Source organism: Sinocyclocheilus anshuiensis, unplaced genomic scaffold (assembly GCF_001515605.1).
Source record: "Sinocyclocheilus anshuiensis isolate Anshui unplaced genomic scaffold, SAMN03320099.WGS_v1.1 scaffold7, whole genome shotgun sequence".
In the NCBI taxonomy this organism is placed as follows: domain Eukaryota; kingdom Metazoa; phylum Chordata; class Actinopteri; order Cypriniformes; family Cyprinidae; genus Sinocyclocheilus; species Sinocyclocheilus anshuiensis.
The window spans coordinates 1,281,567-1,307,364 of record NW_015549582.1 but is presented as its reverse complement, the minus strand read 5'-3'; the positions used below and the strand labels follow the sequence as shown (position 1 = coordinate 1,307,364).

At 36.3% G+C, this 25,798-nt stretch overlaps 1 protein-coding gene across 7 annotated transcripts in view; it reads left to right on the top strand.

The window, feature by feature from the left end:
- The first annotated feature begins 13,241 nt into the window (after positions 1 to 13,241).
- The window catches only part of LOC107657823 (eyes absent homolog 1), a 51,209-nt gene continuing 38,652 nt past the window's right edge, over positions 13,242 to 25,798 (top strand). For 2 of the 7 annotated variants that reach the window (XM_016446079.1, XM_016446076.1), the window contains exons 1-6: positions 13,242 to 13,500; positions 19,806 to 19,933; positions 20,465 to 20,530; positions 22,483 to 22,560; positions 24,517 to 24,583; positions 24,946 to 25,091. In XM_016446079.1, the coding sequence (XP_016301565.1) occupies positions 19,810 to 19,933; positions 20,465 to 20,530; positions 22,483 to 22,560; positions 24,517 to 24,583; positions 24,946 to 25,091 (481 nt within the window). In that variant the 5' untranslated portion in view covers positions 13,242 to 13,500; positions 19,806 to 19,809. Of the gene's footprint in view, positions 13,501 to 18,490; positions 18,683 to 19,805; positions 19,934 to 20,464; positions 20,531 to 22,482; positions 22,561 to 24,516; positions 24,584 to 24,945; positions 25,092 to 25,798 lie in introns of those variants that run through there. The other 5 variants (XM_016446081.1, XM_016446080.1, XM_016446078.1 and 2 more) reach the window with 4 other exon arrangements.

The following is a 25,798-nucleotide window of genomic DNA, read 5'->3' as shown; positions in this document are numbered from 1 at the left end:
TGTTTTGTTTTGTTTTGTTTTTGTTTTTTGTTTTGTGTTTTGTGTACTGAACCTCCGATTTGCATCAGGCACTTGTCTATTTTACAGATAAATGAATAAATGTTATATTTAATTAATTAATTTGTTATTAATTTGAGTTGAAATAATGTTATTGTCTTTCTTTTAGATATCATGGGGAGATTGGGAGACCAGCTGTGTTGGAAACCGGTTTCCTGGATGAGTGGTCAGTTATACAGTGTTGTCATGGAAATATTTGACCCCTGAATGAAACGATTGACCAGAATGTTTGTATTTGAGAAGTATTTGAAAGCTGTGTAATAATAATTCTAAGTTATTTACTTACTTTTAAACAGGAAATCAGGCCAGATTCCCTTTTCAAGTTTTTCTTTTGAACCTGCACACGATTAAAACATTACCTGTAACATTATCCAGGTATTGTAAAGTGTCATGGCGTGACATTCTCAAACAGTCACGCATGATTCATTCAAACATTCCTCCGCTATCTGAGCGAAGTGCGGTTCTGTGACTCGACCTAAATCCACCTGTGCTATGATATAATGTGATGTGGACAAGCGTGCGTGTGAGTGTGTGAAAAACCTTTAGCACTTGATATCTGGACGGCACAAAATGGCTTCAGCCGGAACATTACCTAGATGCGTATCACAGGCTCAGAGGAATTCCTCAGCTTCTTAAGTGCTCCTGAAGACAAGACATGCAAAAAATCTCCCCACAAAGAAAGCTTCCTAATGGCTCCCACAAGACCATGATATCATTTATTTTTCGGATCAGATGTACAAGTTGTACCCTTCATAATTATTAGAGGCACATTTGACCTCGGCAGAAAAGGAGCTTTTTCTTTTCCTTGCTGTCGTTTTTCACATGCATTTAGCCCTGATGCACAGGTATATAATTTTAAAGCACTAAACTATTAGTATGATTTATATGACAGACTGTGATGTAAGCCAGCTGATAAGCCGTGGCTCTGGAATGCTTTCTACACATGATGAGATGACAACTTATTATTGATTTGTCTTTATTTAGAAGAAGCCAATAAATAATTTATGTGCCCATGTGTGTAACCTCCCACTCCTGTGCCCCCTCAGCCCATTAAAGCAGCACTGCGAGCACCCATGTCTCACAGACGTCTGAGGTCCTTGGGCTTTCATTTAATTAAATTATCTCATAATGAAATCTCCTGTAATGAGATTAATTTTAATTATTCATCAAGAGCTGATTTGAGTAAAAGACAATGTAAATAATTGATGGCGCTGCTAAACTTTTTTTTTTTTTCAATTCATCACTTTCTGCTTTGGTAAAAGGTACAATTTATTAAAGAGACCACAACTGATGGTGTCGCAGGTCAGGGATGCTGGGAGTGGGTGCCCTCGGGGTCAAATTGAGGCGGGATTGGTCGGTTTATATGGAAGCAAACGGAAGCAAAACTGTGGGTTAATGATGTAATAAAGGGTTAATAAAGTGTCCACGGTTAAAAAAAATAAAAATAAAAAAAGAGGAAAAATCTAGTTTATATCATCTGTGCTAACTTTTTTAGAAATTTTCTTTTTTGTATTTATCTTGGTTTCATGTACTCTTAAATATAAAGGTTCTTTATTGGCATTTGTGGTTCCATGAAGAACCTTTAAGATCCAGGGAACCTTTCCATTTCACAAAAGGTTCTTTATAATGGAAAAGGGTTCTTTAGATTTTTTAAATGTTCTTTACACTAAGAAAAAATGGTTCTTTTAGGAACTGTTCACTAAAAGGGAACCAAAAATGGTTCTTCTATGGCATTGCTTCAAACCCCCCCTTTTGGAAACTTAATTTTTAGGAGTGTATATTTAATCTTAATTATTCAAATTATTTTTAAATTGTAAAATGTTTAAAATACTACATAATAATAAAATATAAAATAATAAAATACAGTACTATATAATTTATTATTTTTAGTATCATTGAGATGCTTTTATAGTTTTTGTTATTTAGATTTTTTTTTTTCTATTTTTGTTTCAATTTTAATTCATTTTAGTAATTTTGTTGTGGATTTGTCATTTTTTTATTATTATTGTTTTTAATATGTCTGTAGTTTTTAAGTTGATGTTTTTAGTTTTAGTTATTGTATTACTTCAACTTAAACTATAATAATAATTTATGCATTTAGCAGACGCTTTTATCCAAAGCGACTAACAGTGCATTCAGGCTATACATTTTTTTTTACCAGTATGTGGTACAAAAGTTTAAAGTTTTAAATTTTAAATTTTAGTTTAAGTTTTAAAGTTTTAAGTTTAAAGTTTTTAATATTTATTTCATTTCACTTAATATTTATTTATTTTGTTTATTTCATTTTATTTAAGTGATTATTATTTTATTGAGTAATGAAATTATGTTATGGTTTTAGTTAACAATAATAACCCTGTTCAGAAGTTTGTGGGCAGTCACACCGCATGACATTTTCTAACCTGAATTAATTTTGTAATGTCATAAAGTCAAATCATCTGATGTTTTAGGAGACACTGACTTCTGACAGGCTTTGTTTTTATGAGGTGGCGTGGCTCAGAAATCTTTAATTCAGTGTTTATCGTTTTGTGTTGTGGTCTATCCGTTTGAGTCAGCATTCTTTATTCTTTTTATGAAAAACAAAAATCTTTGTTACTGAACATCTTTTAATATTTTCATTTGACAAAATGAGAAACGTTTGTTTATATCGGCGCATTATGCCGTTTACAGTATGTCATAAATATGCTGTTTTGTTCTGATCGTGTTACTCCATGCAGCAGGGAGCTCTTAACTAGTTGGCGTTGGCACCGGTTGGGTGTGTTCCCTTAGCATGACAGATTGCACCACGGTAACCTAATCTTTTCTTTCAAATTCTGCTCTCCTGGAGCGATAAAAATAAGGAACAACATTAGCACTCTTCTGCCTAATCAGCCTTTTCCTTCATGTATTAGAGATGTGTCTATAGCGGCCGAAGACAAGAATGTTGACTGCATAGCAGACTGCCTCCTTTTATTAGAGCTTTTCAATATCTGATCAATTATTCAGGCCCAGAGCAGCTGTTTAGTGAGACAGAATTTCAGCTAGCTTGTAATTTTGTAAATAGCATAGTCATCATGTGATGGGTCATCCGTCATGCTGGTAAATGCAGAATAACCTCAAGAGACAGAGAATAGGTGAGGTTTCACTTTGTCAAAGACTTTATTTACTGAATGGACTAGGTCACCCGAAAATATTTTACTCACCCTTATGTTGTTCTAAACCTGTACTGTGAAACACAAAAGGAGACATTTTTAATTATGGTTATTCTTTTCCAAGCAGTTATGAAGGAATGGGGACTGGAGCTTTGAAGCTTCAAAAAGTAAAGGTATCATAGAATTAGTCGATCATGCAGTAATTTTGTGTGATGAACGGCCTGAAATTTTGTTCAATGAAAATTCTCTCCTTGGTACGTTCATGTAAGAAGTGGCTTATGTCCCAAATCTTTAATTTGATTCAGTTGAGTTATTTCTGAAAAACAGTCTGAATGATTTGTCACGGTACAAATCAGTCTGATCCAGATCCTAATAACCCGAGAAGTTTATCAGGAAATAACAACATACGTTTCAGTCTGTTTCTCACACAGAACACTTAAATTAAGCAAAAATGTTGGTGTAACCATCAAGTAAAATCTGATATTTTCCTCACACCTGTACAAATCATTAAAATATTTCTAAATTGTAAAATATTTAAAATATACATATATTTTACTATTTTTAGTTTCAAAATATTTTTCACAGTTTTTTTTTGTTTTTTTTTGGTTATAAAAAAGTAATTTTATAAATAAACTAAAAATCAGTCTGAAAGGTTTGTTCACGGATTGGTTTGACGATTGGTTCACCGAATCGTTCATGGATTGGTTTATGATTGCTTTTCAGATCCTAATAATACAGGTAGTTTAGCAGGGAATAAAAATATAAATTTCAGTCTATCACACAGAAAAATTCAGAACAGTTAGTATACTAATATAGTGCACAAACTGTACGGATTATGTATGTGATCCTTTTTTTGGTGCGTTTGTGTTTGTTCAGAAGCTTAAAAGCTCCAGTCCCTATTCATTGTTGGATGCACATACTTAAAAAATTATCCTTTTGTGTTCCACAAAATAAATGAAGTCATACGGGTTTGTTAAGGAAATAATGATAATTCTGAATGATGATAACTTATCCATGAACTATGAAATGTCAGAAATTGTAGTAAATACTAATATATAGAAGGTGCACAGTAACATGGTAAAACACATGACGCTAAAATAATGCATTAATTTACCAACATAAGCTGAAACATTAAAACCCTAAGAAGACACAATTATTTAAATGATGAAAAATTGTGTTTCCTGCCGCTCACTGTAAAATGAAATGTCCTGTTAGATTTATTACAGTTTTTCACAGTATATAGTAAGGAAACTTACTATACCCCAGTTAGTAGGTTTTTACTGTAGCATTTTTACAGTGTTTTACTGTTAAAATGATCTCTTATCTCTCTTTTTCAATCTCCAAATGGCCCTTGTCTTGCCAATCCACTGTTCTAATATGCATCTAAAGACAGAAATGACAGCTGTCTGTGCTGAGTAGCCATTAAAATTGAAGCTGGATGTCATTTCCATTCTTCTAGTGAGTCTAAGCCAGGTGCGGCCGAGAGGGAGAACAATTCCAGCCCAGTGAAAGAACAAACCCCCAATTACCCTGAATGTCCCTCTGGTAGCTTTCATTCAAGCAAATGTCTCCTCTAATTGACCTGACCAGTCCTACCTGTTTCGCATCCAAATCCTGGACCTTCTTCTGCGTTGTATCCACGGCAACAGGAAGTTTTTGCGGCCTATAAAAAGTTGCGAGTCGTGTAACCGAAACTTGGCAGGGAGTGTTACCATGGTACGCTTCTCTATTTATAGATCAATCTTGCTGTGAGCTCAGAGTTATAGGCTCTCAGACGTTTGACGACGAGACTTTGGATGTTTACTTAATGTTTATTTTAAAAATTATGTTTTGCGCGGTTTTTGTTGTTAAGGAATGGACAATGCTAATGCAAGGTAGCATTAAAAGATTACGCATAGAATAAAACGACACCGTTTCAATACTCTTGTTTTTATAAAAGATTAAATCTATGACAAATCAATTTTTTTTTCATATGAGCGTCTTTTTAGCTGATTGTGGCAGTGAGTAGATTGAATCATATGTTAGCCATCTGAGTGCAAAGTTAGTCATCCTTCTCTTCATTTATCATCGTTTATTAAAGCCAAATCTTCAGCATGCGGATAGCCCGCTAATGTAATTGGATGCAGAGGATTTTATAACTCTGTCTGAAGGCATTCAAGTTGGCCAGGCATCATCATCTTTCTTTTCCTGTGTGTTTTTCCACAAAATGAAAGTGTGACTCAACGTCTCCCATAAACATTTTAGTCATACGAATCAAATGAAGAGCAGCAGGGATTCTGTGAGCCTATATTTTAATGGGAGCATTTCTCACAATGGTGTCAAACCTCCATCATGGCCAGTTTTTCCCTCAGTTCTTTGCTTGTCAAAAACACATTTCACTCTGAATCTATGTGTCACCCATGCCTTGGTTACTGCTTCCTTTCAGTCATATTTCCATAGGCTGTGACAGTAGGCAGAGGTGGAAGAGGGCCTGTGAAGAGGATGTGTCATCAGGTGAACTTCAAATGCTGTTTTGAAACAACTTTTCCTCTCCGGCGTATCCATTACGAGGAATCCACCCTGCACATCCCATTCAGATGCGGTGATATGATACACCCCAGTGAAGTCATGGAGCAAGTATACTACATGCAACCGAGCAATAAAAGGCCTTTCTCTGCGGTTTTGGTGCACAGAATTGTGTTTGTGAGGAAAGTTCAGAATGTATACATCTGGAAATGAACATCTTCTGCATATAGAGGCTTTACTTTTAAGTTTGTTAGTCTTTTGAGTATGTCCACGACACCCCAGTGGTATTGGGATTTTTGGCCATCATGTCAATCATTGAGAGGCCTAGATATAGAAGACAAGGTTTGACATGTTTTTGGAGAGCTCAGCATAAGATCCCACTTGGCATTTTCCATTTCCTCAAAGAGGAAATCACCTTCTGAGCACTGCGGGAGAAGGAAATATACATGGAAAGTTGGCACGTCAGTCCAAAAACTGTAACTTTGTCACTGCAGCGTTTTAAAGTGTATTTGGTGCACTTGCCCCTTGAAAAAGTCTGCACAAAGTTGGGGTGATAGATTTTTATTCTAACTAAAGGCAACTGTCTTTGTGAGTTTTGTAAATTAAATAGACGAAACTCAGTTCCCAGAGTCACGGGGAGTTAGGCCTCATCGAGGGATGCTATTAGCACGTGTCTTTGCTCTCTCTCTCATGGATAGTACTAAACTGTTATTAACCTTTGGTTATTTTTGAACTTCTGGTCATGCTTCAAGTCACTTTATATGACGCCAGAATGTTGAGAAGCAACCGCTGGCCAAGCAAGCTGCTAATAGTTCACACACTTCAGGGGCCGCTGCAGCATCTTCCTGTCCTATAAAATGAACGGCATTCCATATCCAGATAATCCGAGCGTTATTTTAAATGCATATACGTAAGGAGAAAGAAAGAGCCAGAGAACTTCAGCTGTTAAACGTCTAAACTAGAGTTAAAAATGAAATCTGCTGCCCAATAGCAACCCTGCCATTATATATGGTAAGCAGTCCTGAGTGATTTAATTATACTTCCTGAAGAGCAAGTGTGGAAATATTTTTAGTACAGATTGTTTCTAGTTGCTTTCTCAGAGTTGGTAGGCCGGAGACGCTTCCCAGGTCTTTTATAAATTCAAAACAGTTCTAATGTGAAAGCAAAAGCAATGTACAGTGGCCCAAAAAATTTAATTGTAAGAATTGTTGCATGCATATATGTATTCATATTTATATATGATTTATGTTACATATGATTTATGTTACATATAAATATTTAGTATATATATATATATATATATACACACACACACACATAAAGAAATAAGCATTTTTAAACCCTTTTAAAACTTTTTATATTTTATTAAGTCATTCATTTTAACTACTGTATTTTTTGCTTGTGTAACAAAATGTATTTTAATAAACCACCATTTGTTTACACTGAGAGAAAACTTTGTTTAGCACAAAAGGCCTTTCACAATGCCTGCGTTTCTTTAACCTATGATGCTTACATATCAATGAAGCTGCACTTTTCTAAGCTGTGGTATCATCTAGCACATTTACACTACCCGCTGAGGCACACACGGATCCATTTCTCCTTTAGGCCAAGACACAGTCATATTCTCCCTCTTGCATTCCTTCCATGCGCCTGCCCCTTCCCTGGAACTGCCCACTGCCATTGTGCGGAATGGCAGTGCCCCAGTCAAAGTGGCTTTCATCTGGCCAATTTAAACAGACAACCCCAACCAGACATTTGCCTAATGTGTTTTACCCACTGTATATACAGTATATACATATATATATATACAGACATACACACACATTGTACCATTCAAAAGTTTAGGTTCAGTAAGATTTTTAAAAGGTTCTTGAAAGCTGCATTTACTGGATCAAAAAATACAGTAAAACAGTAATATTGTAAAATATTATTATAAATTAATGTTTTCTATTTCACTATATTTTGAAATGTAAGTTATTCCTGTGTTGCAAAGCTGAATTTTCAACAGCCACTACTGCAGTGTTATACGATCCTTCAGAAATCGTTCTAATATGCATATATCATATAATATGAAACATTTATTTTATTTTATTTTTTTATAGTTGTGCTTAATATTTTTGTGGAATCCAAGATTTTCTTTTCTCAGGATTCTTTGTTGAATAGAACATTTTAAATAGAATATTTAATTATTTTTATTTATTTATTTAATTTATTTGTGGCACATGATGCCACTTTTTAGTTGATGTCGACAGTGCTTGATTTCTACACTGAGGCATTGTGGGGTTTCGTATGACTTACAGCACCTGCAGTTTATTTGGTAGTTTAGTTTGTCAACATCATCACTGCCAAAACAGTGGAAATACGCTCAGGACATTGAATGGACTGCCATTTTTTTTCTTTAAATGCATTGTCCAGAGTGCGCTATTGTTTGAAAACATAAACAGCTGAAGTTGCTTCATACCTTGCCATTTTTCTCTTCCCTTTAACAACAGCCAATGGCCCTAGTACAGCATTTAAATAAACACTCCAGTAGGGATTATGTTCTGTATATCACCACGATCCTCTGTGATGTCTCTTTCTGAGTAATAGGTCTCTGTAGTTCGCTTGTTTTTGCTGTTTTTTCAGAGCCCTGGAGAGTAATAAACTGCCTTCTTGAGGATCAGAAGACCCTCATAGAACTTCACCATGTGTGCTTGAATCCTCATAAGGCATGGCCTGCAGTGCACTCATGGTAGAAGTGTCCTTTGTGCCACTCTTAAACAAACACACTGTCGGCATTGATGTTTTTTACGTCTCTGATTTTTAGAAGTACAAACATCATTGTAGTTGGAAATTCAGATTCATTCTATTGCATGTAACTAACTGAATATGAAACGTATGTATCATCTTTTTGGTTGTTCTACAGTTTGTCTTTCCCGTGATTGCAAATTTCAATTTATTTAACGCTTTTGAGGTTAACCGGCTGAATTATTCTGATGAGGAGAAATCCCTTTGTGTTTCAAAGGCATTCAGTTTGAACATACTTCCATTAGTTCTAGCAGATGAACGTGATGTTTGTTTATAGAGAAATGGAGCTTCACTGCAGCTTTTATTCACCACTTGAAAGCACTTTGCTTGCTACTAATTTACCTTAGGGGGCTTTAACATTATCTGTCTGTGCTGTCGAAATCTTTATTGTGGTGACAACTCGTCATCATCATCAAAGATTGCCCTGGAGTCAAATGAAGATGGTTTTTGAACAGTGGGTATGGTGTTGTGTCGAGCAGATTCAGTCTGATTGGTTCTCCTCTCTAACAGTGAAATTAAGCACTGCAGGTTGGATCAGCAAATGTAGTTTTGGAGATTGATGGTGCAGTCTGTGGGATCAGGCAGGAGGAGAGAAAAACACCCACTGATGGAGTTGTATAATCCATAAAACGTCTCGTACATTGTGTTTAAATTTAGCTTTGCCCATTACTTCTGAATGCAACAGTACTGGATTGAGTTTTTCTGATTAACAATTAGAATCCTTTTTATTTGTCTTTATTCGTCATACTTTAAACCACTAATGTTCAAAAGTTCAGTGGGGTCGGTAAAATGTTTTTGAAAGAAGTCTCTTATGTTCACCAAGGCTGCATTTATTTGATAAAAAATTCAGTAAAAAAAAAAAACATATTGTGAAATATTATTACAGTTTAAAATAACAGTTTTCTATTTTAATATATTTTAAATTTTTATATATTCCTGTGATGCAAAGCTGAATTTTTAGCAGTCATTACTCCAGTCTTCAGTGTCACATGATCCTTCAGAAATCATTCTAATATGCTGATTTGCTGCTTGAGAAACTTTTCTTATAATTGTCAATGTTGAAAGCTGTTGTTCTGACTAAGGAATTTGTCTCAATGTTAAATGTTTTGTAATAGACAGTTTCCAGCACTGTATATTGTTTACATTGTCTTATTTTACTGTTTACCTAAATCTAACTGAACAGATTAAAAAAAATCTCAAAAAAGACATTGTGCTAAATGGCTTCATAAACTCAAGCTAAATATGTCATGAAATTGTCTGTGATTTGTAAATAACTGTTAGCTTTTCTTCCTGGTGAATCTAAAGTATTGTAGAAAAATATTCATTTTTAAGTGTTGATTTACACCATAGGTGTCATTAGTCAGGTCTGCATGAGTTTAGCACATAAAAATTGTTTCAGTTTTCTCCTAGCTGTTTTTTTTTTTTACATTTTCTGTTATTAAAGTCAAGTTTTTATAGCTTGGTTATTCAAAGAAGAAAATATACTCACTGTGACAAGAGTAGTTCAAAGAATGAAGTAAATATCCAATATCAACTGTGTGACAGCTTGGTAAAATCACCATAGAGCCAACTCTCCCATCCTCTACCTGTCAGGGACATGAATTTAGAGGCCAAAATGATTTTTTCATCTCGTTAGTATGTAAATATTATGTAAAATGTGTAAAAAGTTATTTTTATTATACAAAGACTGAAGTATCTTAGGGGAACTTTAGAGTTTTATGTACTGGGAGACCGGCAGAAATAGCAACTCGATCTCCTCGAAGTGTGACATTGTGTAAACACTTTCGTAGCAGATTGCAAACAACCCGTGTTGTTGTGTTGGTTAGCATTAGCACTATTAGCATCACAATGACTGTTGATTTTCTCTGTTTTCTCAAAGCAGAAATTGCTCCTAGTTTGAAGAAGCATAATTGTGCTATACAATAACAATAATGACATTCCATCAGGGTATCCATTCATTGTCTTTCAGTTGAATTACTTTAGTGAGTAATGAGTAGCCTAACTTCAGCCAGTTGCTTTTAGTGGCTCAGCTGTGGGCAATGCATGAATCATAGCATAATTATGCATTTGTGACACAATTTCTTGATAACCCCCGGTGCAATAGAGGACACAGTAGATCCCCCACATGTGTCTACATTTCAAGCAGGCATCTCTGCAGCCTCCCAGTAAGACTGCAGGGTCCCATCAACATAATCCTTAATAAAGAACAGCTTCACTTTTAATCTTACCCACTTCTCATATTTCTAGCTTGATATAGTTTTTGGCAAGTAATGTTTTAGCACTGATGTCAGTCTAGGACTATCAATGCATCTTTGTACGTCCATCACGGGCACATAATAGGAACATTGCAAGCTTGATTGTCTAATTCTAAGGGGCCGTTTGCTAAGTGTTTAAGTCTAGCGGAAAAATAAGGCTGTTAAAGCCTAGATTTAGACTCTCAGATGTAGGATCAACACACACAACATAAATATATACTTGTGCTTGTTTTTATATATATATAGATATAGAATGAAAAACTGAAAATGTATTTAATTATTTATTTAATGTCAAAATGCATGATTTGCAGTTCAGCTCTATATATAATTGAATACTCTCACACAACAGTATTACACAACATAAACCATGTTATCAGAACTTTATTTATACTTCCAAACTATATAGCAACTTATTATTTACCCAAGATATTAATTTAGTTTTGTTATTTGTGGCCTTTCATGTTAGTGAGTCAATATATCTCTCAGAATCTTAATCTCAGTTTTATTGAATACTATGAGAGATCTTTTACCTGATATTGTGCTATTTATAGTTAAATGGTACAGTAATGTGAAACATACCTTTCCACTAACGTTGAAGCCTTTGCTTAGGGGAAATTGCTTGGGAGACATAAACAACTTGGGATAATTATGCTGTGCAATTTTAAAATATCTGCAAAATTACATTGAAAGTTAATTTTATGTGTGAGAGAGGGGGTTATAACTCGATTGGCATATAAACCCCTCAGCTACGGCGAATAGTTACTTGAGATCCTCTCTGCATTTATTAGTCTATTGAGTTATCAAGAGCCTCTTCAAAATGCAATATATTTAATTTTCTCAGGCTGAAATGTGAAACGCCGGCTTTTATCTGTAGGCACATCTGCAGTGTAAACGCCTGTGCATTTGCATGACCGCTGCTTTAGTTGCGCACCACATCTAGATGAGGAAAAGTCAAGCTCGGGTCTATTTATACTGAGTAGGACGGCAGAGGTTTGACCTGCTGTCCCATATATGGCTGCCGAGTCCATTTCATTGCGACACACCAGCATCATCAAGGTGTGTGAGTGAGCTTGTGAGTGTGTGTTTGTCTTTTTAGCCACCTTGTAATTAATTTTTAGGTTTTTACGAATAACTTGCAAAGACAATTTTTTAAGAAGGCCTATACAGTATACAGTATATATATAAAATAAGGCACTGCTGCATTTGTTCATTATAGATGTAGTTTAGACAGTTATTGTTTATTGATACATTACTTTAACAATTGTATTATTATCATTGCTATGTTGTATATCCCTTTGAAAATGTAAACTTTCATCCATAACTCTACAGGTGAACTAAAAAAAAAACTACTGAATTACGTATTTCTTTATTAGATTTAGATTTTATATAAATATTATTTAATAGAAATCCTCTTTACACATGTTTGTGTGTGTGTGTGTGTGTGTGTGTGTGTGTGTGTGTCTGATTTTCTTTATATAATTACTTATATTTTTGTATGTTCTTTTATTTTATATACATTTTATGCACATAGCTTAGTTACATTAAAATTAAGACCATTATATTAACACAATTTTATTTCAATTTATAGATAGATAGATAGATAGATAGATAGATGGAAACATGCTACACATATATATTGGTAGACATATAAAATATATATTAACATCTATTTAGCTAGATACATTTTTTTCAATTGCATGAAATTGCATATTATATTTTAATAAATGTCTATATACTGTATGTTCATTAGCTTCATTTAAATGTAAATTTATATATGCATAAATGTTATATTGAGATTCACAACACATCCACAAAAGGAATGCATTTCTTTATGTAATAGATTGCATTTGGTAGTATTCCATTGTCAGGGAGCAGTGAAGGTAAACTTTGGAAACAAATGAAATAATAAGCTGGAGCAGACAGACGACAGTCATTACCTTGCAAACAACAGTGAACAGTCTACTTGTTGATGGAGGGCTTCCACTATAACGCTGATCGGACGAGCCAGTTTGCTCCAATAAAATCAACTCCATCATTTACAAACTATATTTACTTAATGCATGCCTACTAGGATCCTTTTGTCAGGGGCAAACCAGAGAGAAAATAAAAATACACTGGAGAGAGAGAGAGAGAAATTGAGAGAGAGAAAAAGCTGTGCCCTGGGGCTGTGTGTGTGCAGAGCCACAGGATCCAGCAGACTAGCAGAGATGCATGCAGGATCTGCCGTTTCATTGTCTTAGGATCACTGATACAATCTAGAGGAAGGCTATATTGCTTAAAGCTGTGAGTGAATGACATATGGAGGACTGGTGTGAAGAAAACTCCCCAGTGCCTCCTCCAAACTAAAGTCTTCCTGTGAGAGAGAGAAGCGAGCAACTTTCTGCGCTTTCAAACTGCGTGCTCCCTCCCTGTCTCTCTCTCGCTCTCTCCCTCTCTGTCTCTCTCAACCGGCTCTCTCTCTTTCACTCTTTTTTTTTTCTCTTCCTCAGACACTAGCTAGTCACTGCCTCCAGCAGTAATCGGACAACTCTCGTTCTTGCTCGGAGTCTGTCTCTTGAGATCTAACACGGGGCTCCATGACTTTTCACCCTTAAAATGAAAAAGAAAAAAGTTGTCTTTTATCGCTAATCTGCGCGGTTAAAGTCAACTCTAAGAGAAGTTTCTTTTTTTAAAGTTCTTCTTTTGCTCTGGAACGGACAGACACTCAACGGAAGATTGCATAAAAGGAGGAATAACAGAAAAAGTGCAAGGATTCTATCATAATTGTAGTGAGTACTATTTTGGGTTATATTTTAGCAGTCTTTACTTCTACTTTTATTATTTTACACATCCTGTGTTGAACTTTTTATGTATTTTTTAGAGTTACATGGGTTATTTGCAGCTGTGTCTTCTAACTTCACATAATCAAGATCTAGATTAAATTCAAATGTTTTTGAAAATGCCATCTGATATTTTTATGTTCGCCAGTCAGTTTTCTGAATGACGAAATTGTAGTCCTTTAAAACCGGCAACAAATTATTCCAGCAAATAAGTTATCTTTCAACAAATTGTATTTATTTATTTTTTCAAACTCTACACTTAATGTACTGTTAAATCCTCAATAGTTTCATTTTACTTTAATATATTTAATAAAATACTAAAATATAAAAAAAATAAAACTATTGGTTTTACACTTATGTCAGTAACACAGTTTTCAATAGATACAAATATTAATATTGCTGTAGTATATTTTAACAGATTATTTTCAAAACATATTAAAGTTCATAAAAAGCTAATTTCTATTTATACATATAAATTATTTCACCTTTCTTTTAAAAAGTGACATTTTGTATAGTGTTTTGAGTTCACGTTTCTACAAATTTCCAATTTATAAAAAATTTTCTGTTAAATACACACAGTCTATTTTAACAAATAGTTCCTTAAAAAATACAGCAACAGCTTAAAGAGTTTTAAGACTTTAAGACCACAATAAAAGCATCATGTCACTGTTTGCCACTCAAATTTAAATCCCCAGTGACTCTCTCTTTCACCTGAGAGCTCACGCACCTGATTCACACCTTCAGCCGTTTCAAATTCACCTTTTTGCGTCTCCTCAGCCCTCAGGTGAGGACTGTCTTTTTTGATACTTTAAAACAGGTGTACAAGGCACTGAAATGAGAGACTGCATTGTAAATAATGACCCCATTTTGAGTCCAAGACAATAAGTTTCTATTTTCCATCCAGCAAGTAAAACCCAAGATTCTATTCAGCTGGCAGAATAAACAAAACCAGTTCAGTTTTAGCAGTTGACATCCAATGCCATCTGCTGCAGGCAGGAATGCTTTAGGGTAGACAGACAGGCAGATTGGTGTCTTGCAAGACATCAGCAGGCGGCCACCAAAACCAAGACACCCGTACATTTTTGAAAGAGTCGTTTTCTATCCGAGGATAAAGTTTCTTTGAGAATTTAGCATTTTGTGTTGTCCGGTTAAATGTGTAATTATGCATGACTTATAAAAAACTGATAATATTCTTCTCACTTCCATCTTGTAGTTTTAACTTTTGTACAGTAATTTAGTAAAGAACACTGGAAATGCTTTAAAAATAATTGAAATGTCATCCCACGGCAGCTGTTTCCCGGCTAGCGTTGTTTTTTCCAGAGTGTGTTAATACAGTGTTGCCTCCAGCTGCCCTCTCTGTGTTGCTTTCGCACAATAACCCCGCTTATCTAATTACCTCATAATGGGCTGCTTGATTTGGACTGTTTACACACTGTATTTGTTTTAATAAGGCATAAGTTCGACTGCATTAAGCTCTCTCCGATAAGCCCTCGTGCATTTAGCCCCACGACGTGCCGTTGTTTGCCGAAGGCCCAATGCTTTCCGTATGTGTGCGGCCGAGCTGGAAACGGTGCGCGGTGAAAGACACAGGGTTAATTGAAACTGCTGCGCTCCACTGTTTATGAGACAGAGACAGCGGAAACGGTTTGTGGCGATTAGTTGTTTACTAAATACAGTAGAGTGTTATTTTGTTAACATGCCACTGTTGGTCTCAGGAAAACGTCGCTCAGGGAGCAGGAAATAAGGCTGAGAAGCTCAGTTGATCATGGCTCTTCTACATCCACAATTCCTTTGTGTTTGTTTACATGTAATCAAGGAGTTTGTTTACTTAAGCATAGGAGCAGAGGATGAGCTAAACCTGAGTGTCTTTTTTTTTTTTTGCTTTTAGTATGTTTATGTAGATGCACATTTTGGTACAGTGAATAAAAGAAAATAGAGGAAAAATAAATTAAATGCAAATGACTAACAATAAAAATCTGTTTTATTTTGTTTTCTTTTAAAATTTAAATTAACTTGCAAAGCAGTGTTTTTGCTATGTGAAATTAAAGGCAGAGAAAAAAATTTATTAAAATGTCATTTTTTATTTAAAATAACAATTGACATGTTTGCAGTGTGATCGTTTTTTTTTTTTTTTTTCTGTGACACTGCGGTGGGGCGAATTTAATCAGATGTGTACCTTAAATCTTCTCTGATGGACACTCAAAGCGGATGGACTTCTGGAAATAATTTAGCGGCTTGAAGAGATCAGAATTAACAGATTTAATGTAGCTGCGCTGTCCGTCGCTTGAGCTCCATGTCAGATTGAACAAAATGGAAGAGACAAATTGCCTATCAACAAACCGCAGCGCATGTTCGGAATTAAGATTATTATTACACAAAATTGTAAAAGTTTAAATTGTCTGTTTAATTAATTAGAAATTAAAAACCAAACTGATTTTTATGGGTATGTGTCCAAGTGTGTGTTTCCACTTTATTATGTTTCCTTTGATTTGATAACTGATATATATTGTTATGGGCCTCATGTATCAGTATTTAAAAAACATTTTATAATAACATATTAGTATTTTATTACATTCGCAATTTTATATCCATAATTCAGTTACAGGGGAAAAAAACTGATATTACAGGTACGCATTTCTCATTCTGTTCTTTGTGGGGGTTTTTTATGTAATCAGTGTTTTGTTGGTGGTGCACATTTCTTTGCTCTATGCTCATAGAGTCCAGTGAAGTGTAGCATTTTGTAAACTGTGTCTAATTCTAGTCACATCTGTCTTCAATTGTTGTCTACATCGACATTCTTTGCAAGTGGATTTATTTTTCCTGGGCCACCATGTGGATTCAGCTGACCAGCTTAAGTTGGGATTAGTTGTTTTAAAGTTATTTTGATTAAAGCATTGTTTTTAAAAACTAGTAACCCACAACACATGTTTTGCATAATCTATGAAATTCACAAAGAGACACGCATGTCTTGCCCTATAAAATTACAATCTTGTAAACCGTGGCTGGAAAGCGAATAAACGCTAAGGTTTCATTATACATTTTTTGAATTTGAAAAATATAATTTGTTTATAATCCCCAGAATGTAAATGTACACCTCATATAATTGACAAATAAATCCACATTATAATAAATACCACCAAATATTTCAGTCTTGCTTGTTATTACATCAGAATTGAAGTATTCAGGTGAATCTCATCCGTATCGGAGTGGCTCAGACAGCCCGCGTGCTCTATAATCATCAATGTTAAAAGCCCGGCAGTGTTTGCCGATGGAAACACAGTGCTTGAAATAAGCAAAGCGAGACAAAAAGCCATGCAAACAGTCGTGAGTGAAGCATGTTTGGCTTTTTTGATGACACTTCCAACGCAGGTCTTTGTTCCCGAGAGCTTCAAAGGTTGAATTCAAGCGCACATCAAAGATGCTGAGTGCACTCCTTTTTTTGTTTAAACAATAAATATTTAGCAATACAGCACAAGGGCCCCTCCCTTCCCCGTTCACATGGTGAAAATCACCTGCTGGAAGAGGGGCTTTGCCGTGAGACCGGCATGCATAATGCCTCGTAAGCTCAGGGTGCTGAATGCAGGCCGAAGCAAGGTCTTTATTTCTCTGTACAGAGTCCCTCCTTCTTCATCTCCCATTTCTTGCAGTGAAACAGCTTGTGTTGGACTTTTTATAGAAAGTCAAAGCATTGTACCCAAGCTTCGGATGATGTAAGGAACGACTGTAGAGTGCAAAACTGTGTTAATGTGACTAGACGGGGTCAAGAGAAGGAAGATCGAAGGAGAAATTTGGAAAAACGTGACCATTATTCATCACTGCACAGCCATTGTGTGTGGGTGGGGGGGAGGACAGCACGACCAAACAGCTCGGGTTACTACATCATGAAAACAGCCCAGCATTAAAAATTCATGCAGGGATTTTTCAGACATTTTTGGTGGAAAGGCCGAATAACCGTGACCTAGATCCAACAATTTGGCTCCGGTCTGATATTGGGTAATAGTGCCGCAGGTATTAGCGGAGAGGTGGACGGCAGAACGTAATTGTCAACTGAAAAGAGTAATAGCAGCATTTGAAGTATCATAGAAAACATATGTGGCCCAATGGGTTACACTCCAACAGTACAAGATGCACACAATACGTTCAACTCCGACTTATTATACAAGATACATCCAAAACGTTCAACTCTGACTTATCAGAGAAGATGCACCTAGTACTATCTATTTATCCCCCAAAACCCTCAGGCAAAGTCCCAATCATCCCCCTGACCATCATTAGGAACTGTCAGTGCACCTGGAGAGGGATTGTAGATACATTTCAGATAGTGTCAATTGCAGATGAAAGATGCTAGATGTGTCATGCTTGACTACCCCAAAGACCCCCCCCAGTCACCCACCCCTCCCTTTCCTGCTTACCTTGGCTAAGCCGCTTTGCATGTTGATTGGGGGAGGACTAATCCAGTTTGCAGCTGTCGTAGACCAATGATGAATCACCTTACCATCATTCGGCAGGGCGGAGGGAAGACCTGGAAGGAGGAAACAACGGTGGAGGGGTTGAGCCTATAGACAATGTGCCTCTCTGTTCCACCAACTCCTCTCTTCCCATTCTGCACGAGAATAACAATTTTTTTTTCTCAGACAACGTCTATTGTGTCACGGATGGCTCTTCACAGAGACATCGAGCTGAAATAACAAGGAGTGATATTGTTTTTAGGGTCCTGGCAGGTGGAAAAAGGGATAGGGAGAAAGAAAGAAAGAGAGGGAAAAAACACTATTTGACATAGATGCTTCAGGTCCGTCCAGCTTCAGGTAAAAGAGAACTGATTTGCCAGCAGCATCACTGAAAAGCAGCCACTTGTTTAGCAAAGTTGAGTTCTGAAATGCTTAGGACTTCTTGAGAAGGTGTCTGGACGTTTTTGTAAACTGCTGGAAGTGTGAAAGAATCAAGACAGAGAGAGTTAGAGGTGTTAGAGAAGGAAAACATTTGACATATATGCTTTGTGTCGGAAACAGACGTTGTTTGAAAAGCAAGTCGAGTTTTAACATCTCTATGGCATGGATTATTTTTCCCATTTTAACTGCGACCATCTGTAACGGATATTTTATAGCTGATCAAGAACGACGGCTAAAAAGAGGTATGATAATCCACGCTGATAAAACGTTTCTTATTTCCTCCTCTTTGTTATTCATAAAAATCCAAATGTTTGTTGATAGCAGTGACACGACCATTCCTAATTGATTCTGGCAGAGCGGCACGCAAGGCATCGTGTTTTTGGCGCAATTAGCGCAATAATGCTTTTCTGGAGACTGATGTTTGTTTTAGTTTTGCGGCCACGTTCACATCACATACAAACACCCGTAACATACATTCGACCGCAGACGCCCACTGGCCTGACCTTCCATTTGCTATGCATAATAACATCCCGCGAGTGTGCAATGGAGCCAGCAGAATAATGTTTTCAGTGGCGTGGCCCTCGGTACATAAACAAAGAAACAATTAAGACGCTCGCCAGAGCAAACAGCATGCTTTAGTGAACTCTTCAGTCGCTCTCGTTGAGGTTTGAGGCCTCGCAATCACACATCTCTCTCTCACACAGCCCCGGCTATTGCTGCCTCAGATCAGAGACCGCTGGGGGAAATGAACGTAGGAAAATTGCAGCGTGCTCTGCGGGGCTAGTGGTGGTTAATTTTTAATGGTTAATATGAGAAAGTCAATCAATCATCAGATGTCTCATTAATTGTTAAATTTGTGTCAAATGTCATTTGATGTGCCTCAAGGGTATGCCCTTGTTAAGCAGATTTCTCTGGAGAGCTGCTGGAATGTTCTTATTTATTGTTGTTTGGTTTTGAGAAAGCCACATTTTGAATCAATTATTTAAATAATTTTAGTTAATTAATGTTGTTTTTTTAAATAATAATAATAACAATATAAAATTAAGAAATTATTATTGTTATTATGGTACTGTTTTGCTGTTATTCTGTAATTTTATGCTGTTTGTAAAGTTAATGGATAGGTATTACATGTATCTAAAATTCTATTTAAGCTACAGAAAAATGTCAATATTGGGGTTTTAAATATACATCTGTTATAATACACATACAAATTGTAATACATTTTTATTGTTGATTGTTAATTAATGTAATTAATATTTATTTTGAACGATCACTCACATTTCAGATCTTGAAGTACGTGTTAGTTTGAGTGTGTGTGCATGTCATTCAATATCATGTGACCGTCTGTGTGTCTCTTCCTCTCAGGTCTATGGAAATGCAGGATCTAGCTAGTCCACACAGCCGAGTAAGTGGAAGCAGTGAGTCCCCAAACGGTCCCAACATCGACAACTCACATATAAATAACAATTCCATGACACCAAATGGCACTGAAGGTACGTCTCCTCAGCCTCTGGCGGGCCGTATACCTTAATTACTGAATATTAATAAGTGCTACAGCACACGGTTTTTAACCTGCACATTCCCATTTATGTGCTGTTAACTTATGAAAAGTTGAATACGTGTTAAACATCGTGTGATGTGCTTGTCATATCATGGGTATTCATATACTTCATTTTGGCTATTGTAATCAAGTCAACTTTTTTTAATAAAATAAAATTTAAATATACATGAATTTGGAGTATCTGTTTCCCTGACCTCAATTTTGTTGCTACAATATTTTAATTATACATTTATACATCATTTTTGCATCAGTGCACTTTAGCGCTACATGAATACATTTTAAAAATGACTTAATGCGTGTGTTTTCACGGATAATGTTACAGCCCATAAGAATTTGAATCATCTCTGAAGTAGTTTACATTATGTAATCTTGACTGTGGTTTTCTTCCATTTCTGTAGTGATAAGCCCCAACCTGTCACAGTGCAGATTGTCATGTGTCCTGTCCCGTTCTTTCTCCCTATAGGTGATAACATCACTATGCTTACCACAGCTGACTGGTTGTTAAGTTCTAGTTCACAGTCCGCTGCAGGTTTGTGCAGTTCTGGCGAAACAATGAAAGGACAATACTTGGCGTCATATGTGAAATGACACACGTTATATAGTCATTTCAGCCTGAGGCAATCCTAACAATTCCATCTGATTATATTCACAAATGTGAAAAGCCAATTTGATGTGCTCACATCTCTTCAACTATTGTGCCTTTCATTTGGACACTTGTTTGGCATTCTGTGTTGTGTTATGGTGAATCTGTTGAAAGCATGGTTTGAGACTTTTTGGCTATGATTCCAGACCGTCAATGAATGGTAAAGCTGTGGGCACGTGTAATGTGCGTTTAGCTTTTTATTTGATGTTCTGCAGGACGGTTTTATGGTTATGTGTGGTATGTGATAAGACTTGACTGCACTAGTTTCTGCATGTGCCGTGCCACTATTTTCCCGTATCCCTTCGAGAAGGAGGGGTGGGGGGAGCGTTGGGACGTATTCAAACCGCTCCCCATCGACATGTGTTCCTTTGAGGGAGAGCATAGCTGCAACATGTTCGACATGACAAGCTGATGGCTACCTCATCCATGAGGGATTTCAGTGGGCATGACTCCGTACCCACATTGTGAATTTTGTTTTCATAAATGTAAACCTCCACCCCACCCCCTCCTGAGACAGAGATGGATTCATTTCAAAGATCCGGGCCTGTCTAAACGCTGTGAAATCGTCTCCCGGTTGCCCTCATTGTAGTTCGGAGAGGTTGGGTCAAGCACATTTTATACACCATGCATTGCCTTGACATATCAATTATGCTGCACATCCATGCATTCCATAGTTTACTCCTGCCATTAAATTCCACCTTTTTTGCCTGTTTTCCCTTGATGCTACATAAAACCCTTCCGGTAAGAAATCAATTGACTAATATTATTAAAAATACATCTTTTGGCATTATATAAAAGGTCAATGTTTTCAATGTAAAAAATAAAAAAAAGTAAATTAATTAATTAAAAAGGATGTTATATATATATATATATATATATATATATATAGTACTATTATATATAAATATAGTAAATATATATTTTCTTTGCGAAAAAAAATAAATAAATAAAATGATATATATATATATATATATATATATATATGCTACTAGTAACACGTTCTACTCCATGAAAATGAAAATATGAACGTGTGAAATTAAATATGAATAAATATATTTATTTATTTTTTATTCTGTATACTTAATTATCTACTCTTTGATTTTTACATGTCATTCTGTCAGAAGTAGACTGGTTTATGCCTTTAAATAATAGTGTTTAGTATGACTATTGTCCTTAAATCAGCACAAGAGCTGTGTGTATTGGACGGGAAGTGTCCTTGTCTTATTTGTAGAAGAGATTAGCTTTAATTGTTGGCCTCTCTGTGAGTTAGCCAGGATAGAGCTGTCAAACCTGAAAGCTCTATTATCTCAATAGAAGCCCTCTTCATTACGCCACCCTTACAAAACCCACCCACCTACTGATCCTTTCCACATTGTGAGGCAATAAAACCATCTGAATGAGCACTTTGACATTACAAAAGTTTGTTTTTCGGCTATGCTTTAAATTCGTGCATTACTTTAAGATTAAGTCTGTTGATTTTACAAGCAGAAAGGCATTTGCCTGTACACTCTTAAAAATAAAGGTGCTTCAAAAGGTTCTTCAAGCGATGCCATAGAAGAACCATTTTTGGTTCCACAAAGAACCATTCAGTCAAAGGTTCTTTAAAGAACCATCTCTTTCTTACCTTTTTATAATCTGAAGAACCTTCTTTCGCCACAAAGAACCTTTTGTGAAACAGAAAGGTTCTTCAGGTGTTAAAGGTTCTTTATGGAACCATTTAGACAAAAAGGTTCTTCTATGGCATCGTGAAGCACCTTTATTTTTAAGAGTGTAGTGTGACTGACACCCGGCTTTACTAGTGCAGCGTCACAAATGCTCTGCTTTCCTTCTGCTTGCAGTTAAAACAGAGCCAATGAGCAGCAGTGAAATCGCCACCTCTGTAGCAGACGGCTCTCTAGACAGCTTCTCAGGATCAGGTACGACACGCACACACTCAAAGCTGTAGAGCTGACTGGAGGGAGATGATGAGTTACTGATAAGCAGAGGACCAGGAAGTGGCCCTGTGGCTGGAACTCTAGTAGTGTGAGGCTCTGTCTCAGTTCCCATGCCAACAGGCGTTGAGTTAGGACCCTCCCAGCCCCCTTCTCGGTCCTAATCGAGTGACACCCCATTCTGGTGGCCTGCACACCCTTTAGGTTTTAGATGCATGACTTGTAAATTGTGAAATGCCTTTCTAAAACACAAAACTTTACACCAAAATAATAGAGTTTGATAAGACCAGAAACCTAAAGTGGTATTAAATGCCTATTTGTACTCCATTTCTAAGACATTTTGGAGCCACAAAACCAGCTCGCTTGCATTGTGTCAAAAACGTTGTACTCCCAATGGTCTATTTTCAAATTTAAGCATACAAATTTAGGTAGGTCCATTCCATGTTATAGACTCCTCACATTACTTACTAAGCAAATGCGAGAACTCTTCATGGAGTATTACATTCCTGCTAATTTGTCTTATTTCCCTACCTATTTGACTAAGTACTTGATACCTTTATGTTAGACTCATATAAATCATGGCTCGGACTTCTATCTCTCACAATATGAATGAACTGAAGCCATTTGAGACTGTTTTATACTCAGGGGATGCAGTAGTGCAGAGGTTCAGTGTTTGTCCAGACCAGGTGCTGAAGTGTGGGGAAAAGGCCCCGGTTTCAGGACGCAAAGAATACAGTTACATAGAGCAAGAGCTCCTTAACTAACCCTTACTTTAGATGTCACAGCCAATTATACACATGGCAAGAGAATCGCAATATTTGTAATACCTCCACCCTAAAGAAAAGACAGCCAAACCCTACAAATGGTAATTCACAAAGGATGAGGCTTATATTTAGCAGTCTAAAAACAGCAATAGTAAGTTAGTAAGCTATATAAAATAATTTTATAGTAATTTTTATTGCAAACAATTTAACAAAAACAAAATTAAAAACGATAACAAATAATAATATTATAATATTATAATAGTTTTAATTCATTAAAAATATTCAAATATAACAACAACAGCAATAATAATAATAATAATACAAATTCCAATTACATTTTGTAAAATATATATAAAATAATAATACATGCATTATTGTCTTATTATATAAAATATATAAAATATTTTATAATAATTTTCATTGTAAATAATATAAAAATATTATTAAAATACTAATAATATTATAATATTATTATCATTTTAATTCATTTAAAATACTAAAACAACAGCAACAACAATAAAATAAAAATATGACTAATAATAAAGTAATATATATTCAATTGTCATTTTTTTATTATTCTAAAGGATTTTTTTTTGTTTCTTTTTTTTTTTGCGATGAAAATGACCTTTTATAAGGGCTCTACAATTTGAGCTCAGTTTTCAAGACTTAAGCCATGCATTCACTGGGACATCAAAAGATCTCATGTTGCTCTGTAGTGTTTGTGTGAGTTAACTGAATGGCCCTCCACACCGTCATTAAGGGCTGAGAACCACAGGGCTGGTATGTGTCTAATGAAGGCTCCTTATGTGTACTACTTACCTGTAATCAGGCCCGCTGATTTCTCATTGTACAGTCCACTTTAAACCCTCCAGTGTGCGTGACCATACATCATTCCCAGCTCTGTGTGTGTGTGTGTTTGTGGACACTAGGCCTTTCCATCCTGTGTAGGTTTTTATGTATACAGTCAGCAGAAAACGCTCCCATATTACCTGATTATTTTCCTTCGTTATTGCTCTTAATTTTTCAACCTAAAATAAGGTTAGTGAAATAAATAGTGTAATGCAATGTAATTACTGTTTCCTTGGATTCCAGAAGTTCTGTTGGCAAAGAATAATATTTACCTTATTTTTTAATGTTTGAATATGTGCTTGCCTCTTTTCTTTTTAACTCTCCACAGCCATTGGAACCAGTGGCTTCAGCCCAAGACAAACTCACCAGTTCTCTCCCCAGGTTTACCCTTCCAAGTAAGGCTTCTTTTATTTTTCTTTAAAAAATAAGCAGCATCCAACTTCATTTGGGCCTTTAATTCGATCCTTCTGCCAGATTCTGGACTCTCCGGCTGTATTGTTTTCATTGATGTCTGCAGCTTGCGCACTCCAAAATCTGCTGTAATTATTATCTTACAAAAATTTCCCTCGTGATTTATTTTTCTTTTGCAATGTATATCAGCTGCTTAATGGCTAGATTTTTCTCAGTTTCACAGCTTGGCCAAATATTTATGATTAAGTAGCAGAATCACAGAGAATTTGTCTTTGAGCAAATTTTACAATATGGGCTTTTGGGTAAAAATACATGTCTCCCTTTCTCTTACAATGCTCTCAAATAGCAGACCCTATCCACACATTCTTCCGACTCCTTCCGCCCAAAATATGGCCGCGTACGGACAGACGCAGTACACCACAGGAATGCAGCAGGCTGCTGCCTATGGCACATACCCTCAGCCAGGCCAGCCCTATGGGATTCCAGCCTATGGTAACTGATTCAATTTGTTCTTTTCTGTGCTTTAAAGTTTTGTAATCCAGGTTGTGCTTTGCTTTTCACTCAAGCAGATGAACTCCCTCCCTTACAAAACATTTAATCTATTTTCTGCCATAATACTATAGTAACTAAATCTGAAGAAATTAATTACTGTAAGAATTTTAAAAAAAAAAAGTGTGCAAATGTTTCAATTTAAACAATTTTTTGGTCATTTTTTAAATGTATTTATTTATTTACTTCGAGATGCTTTGGGAACGCCTTCAGCGTGACCACCCTCCCTGCCCCACGCTCTGAATCACGTGTGAAATCAGTCCAATGGAGCAGCGAGACGTCACGAGCGGAGTGACGTGAGCGCCAGGAAGTATAAAAGTGCATCCGGCAGAGCGGAAGTTAGCTTCGATGAAGTAGCGCCTGGAGGGATGCAGGTAGTATAGCAAAGAGACGCAGCGTCTCGTTCCCTCGGGGAACCATGGTTACATACGTAACCTAGAGACGTTCCCCTTCAGGAACTCGAGCTGCGTCGAGATTCGCTGTGGGAACGAGAATACCCACTGCGCCATACTAACAAGTCCCTGCCTGTATGTGTATCAGATGAGCACATCACGAAGAGAGAACTTGGGAACCTGGGGTAGATGCCAGGTCTAGGTTATAGAAGCGGACAAAAGTGTGCGGAGAGGACCAGCCCGCCGCAGCACAAATGT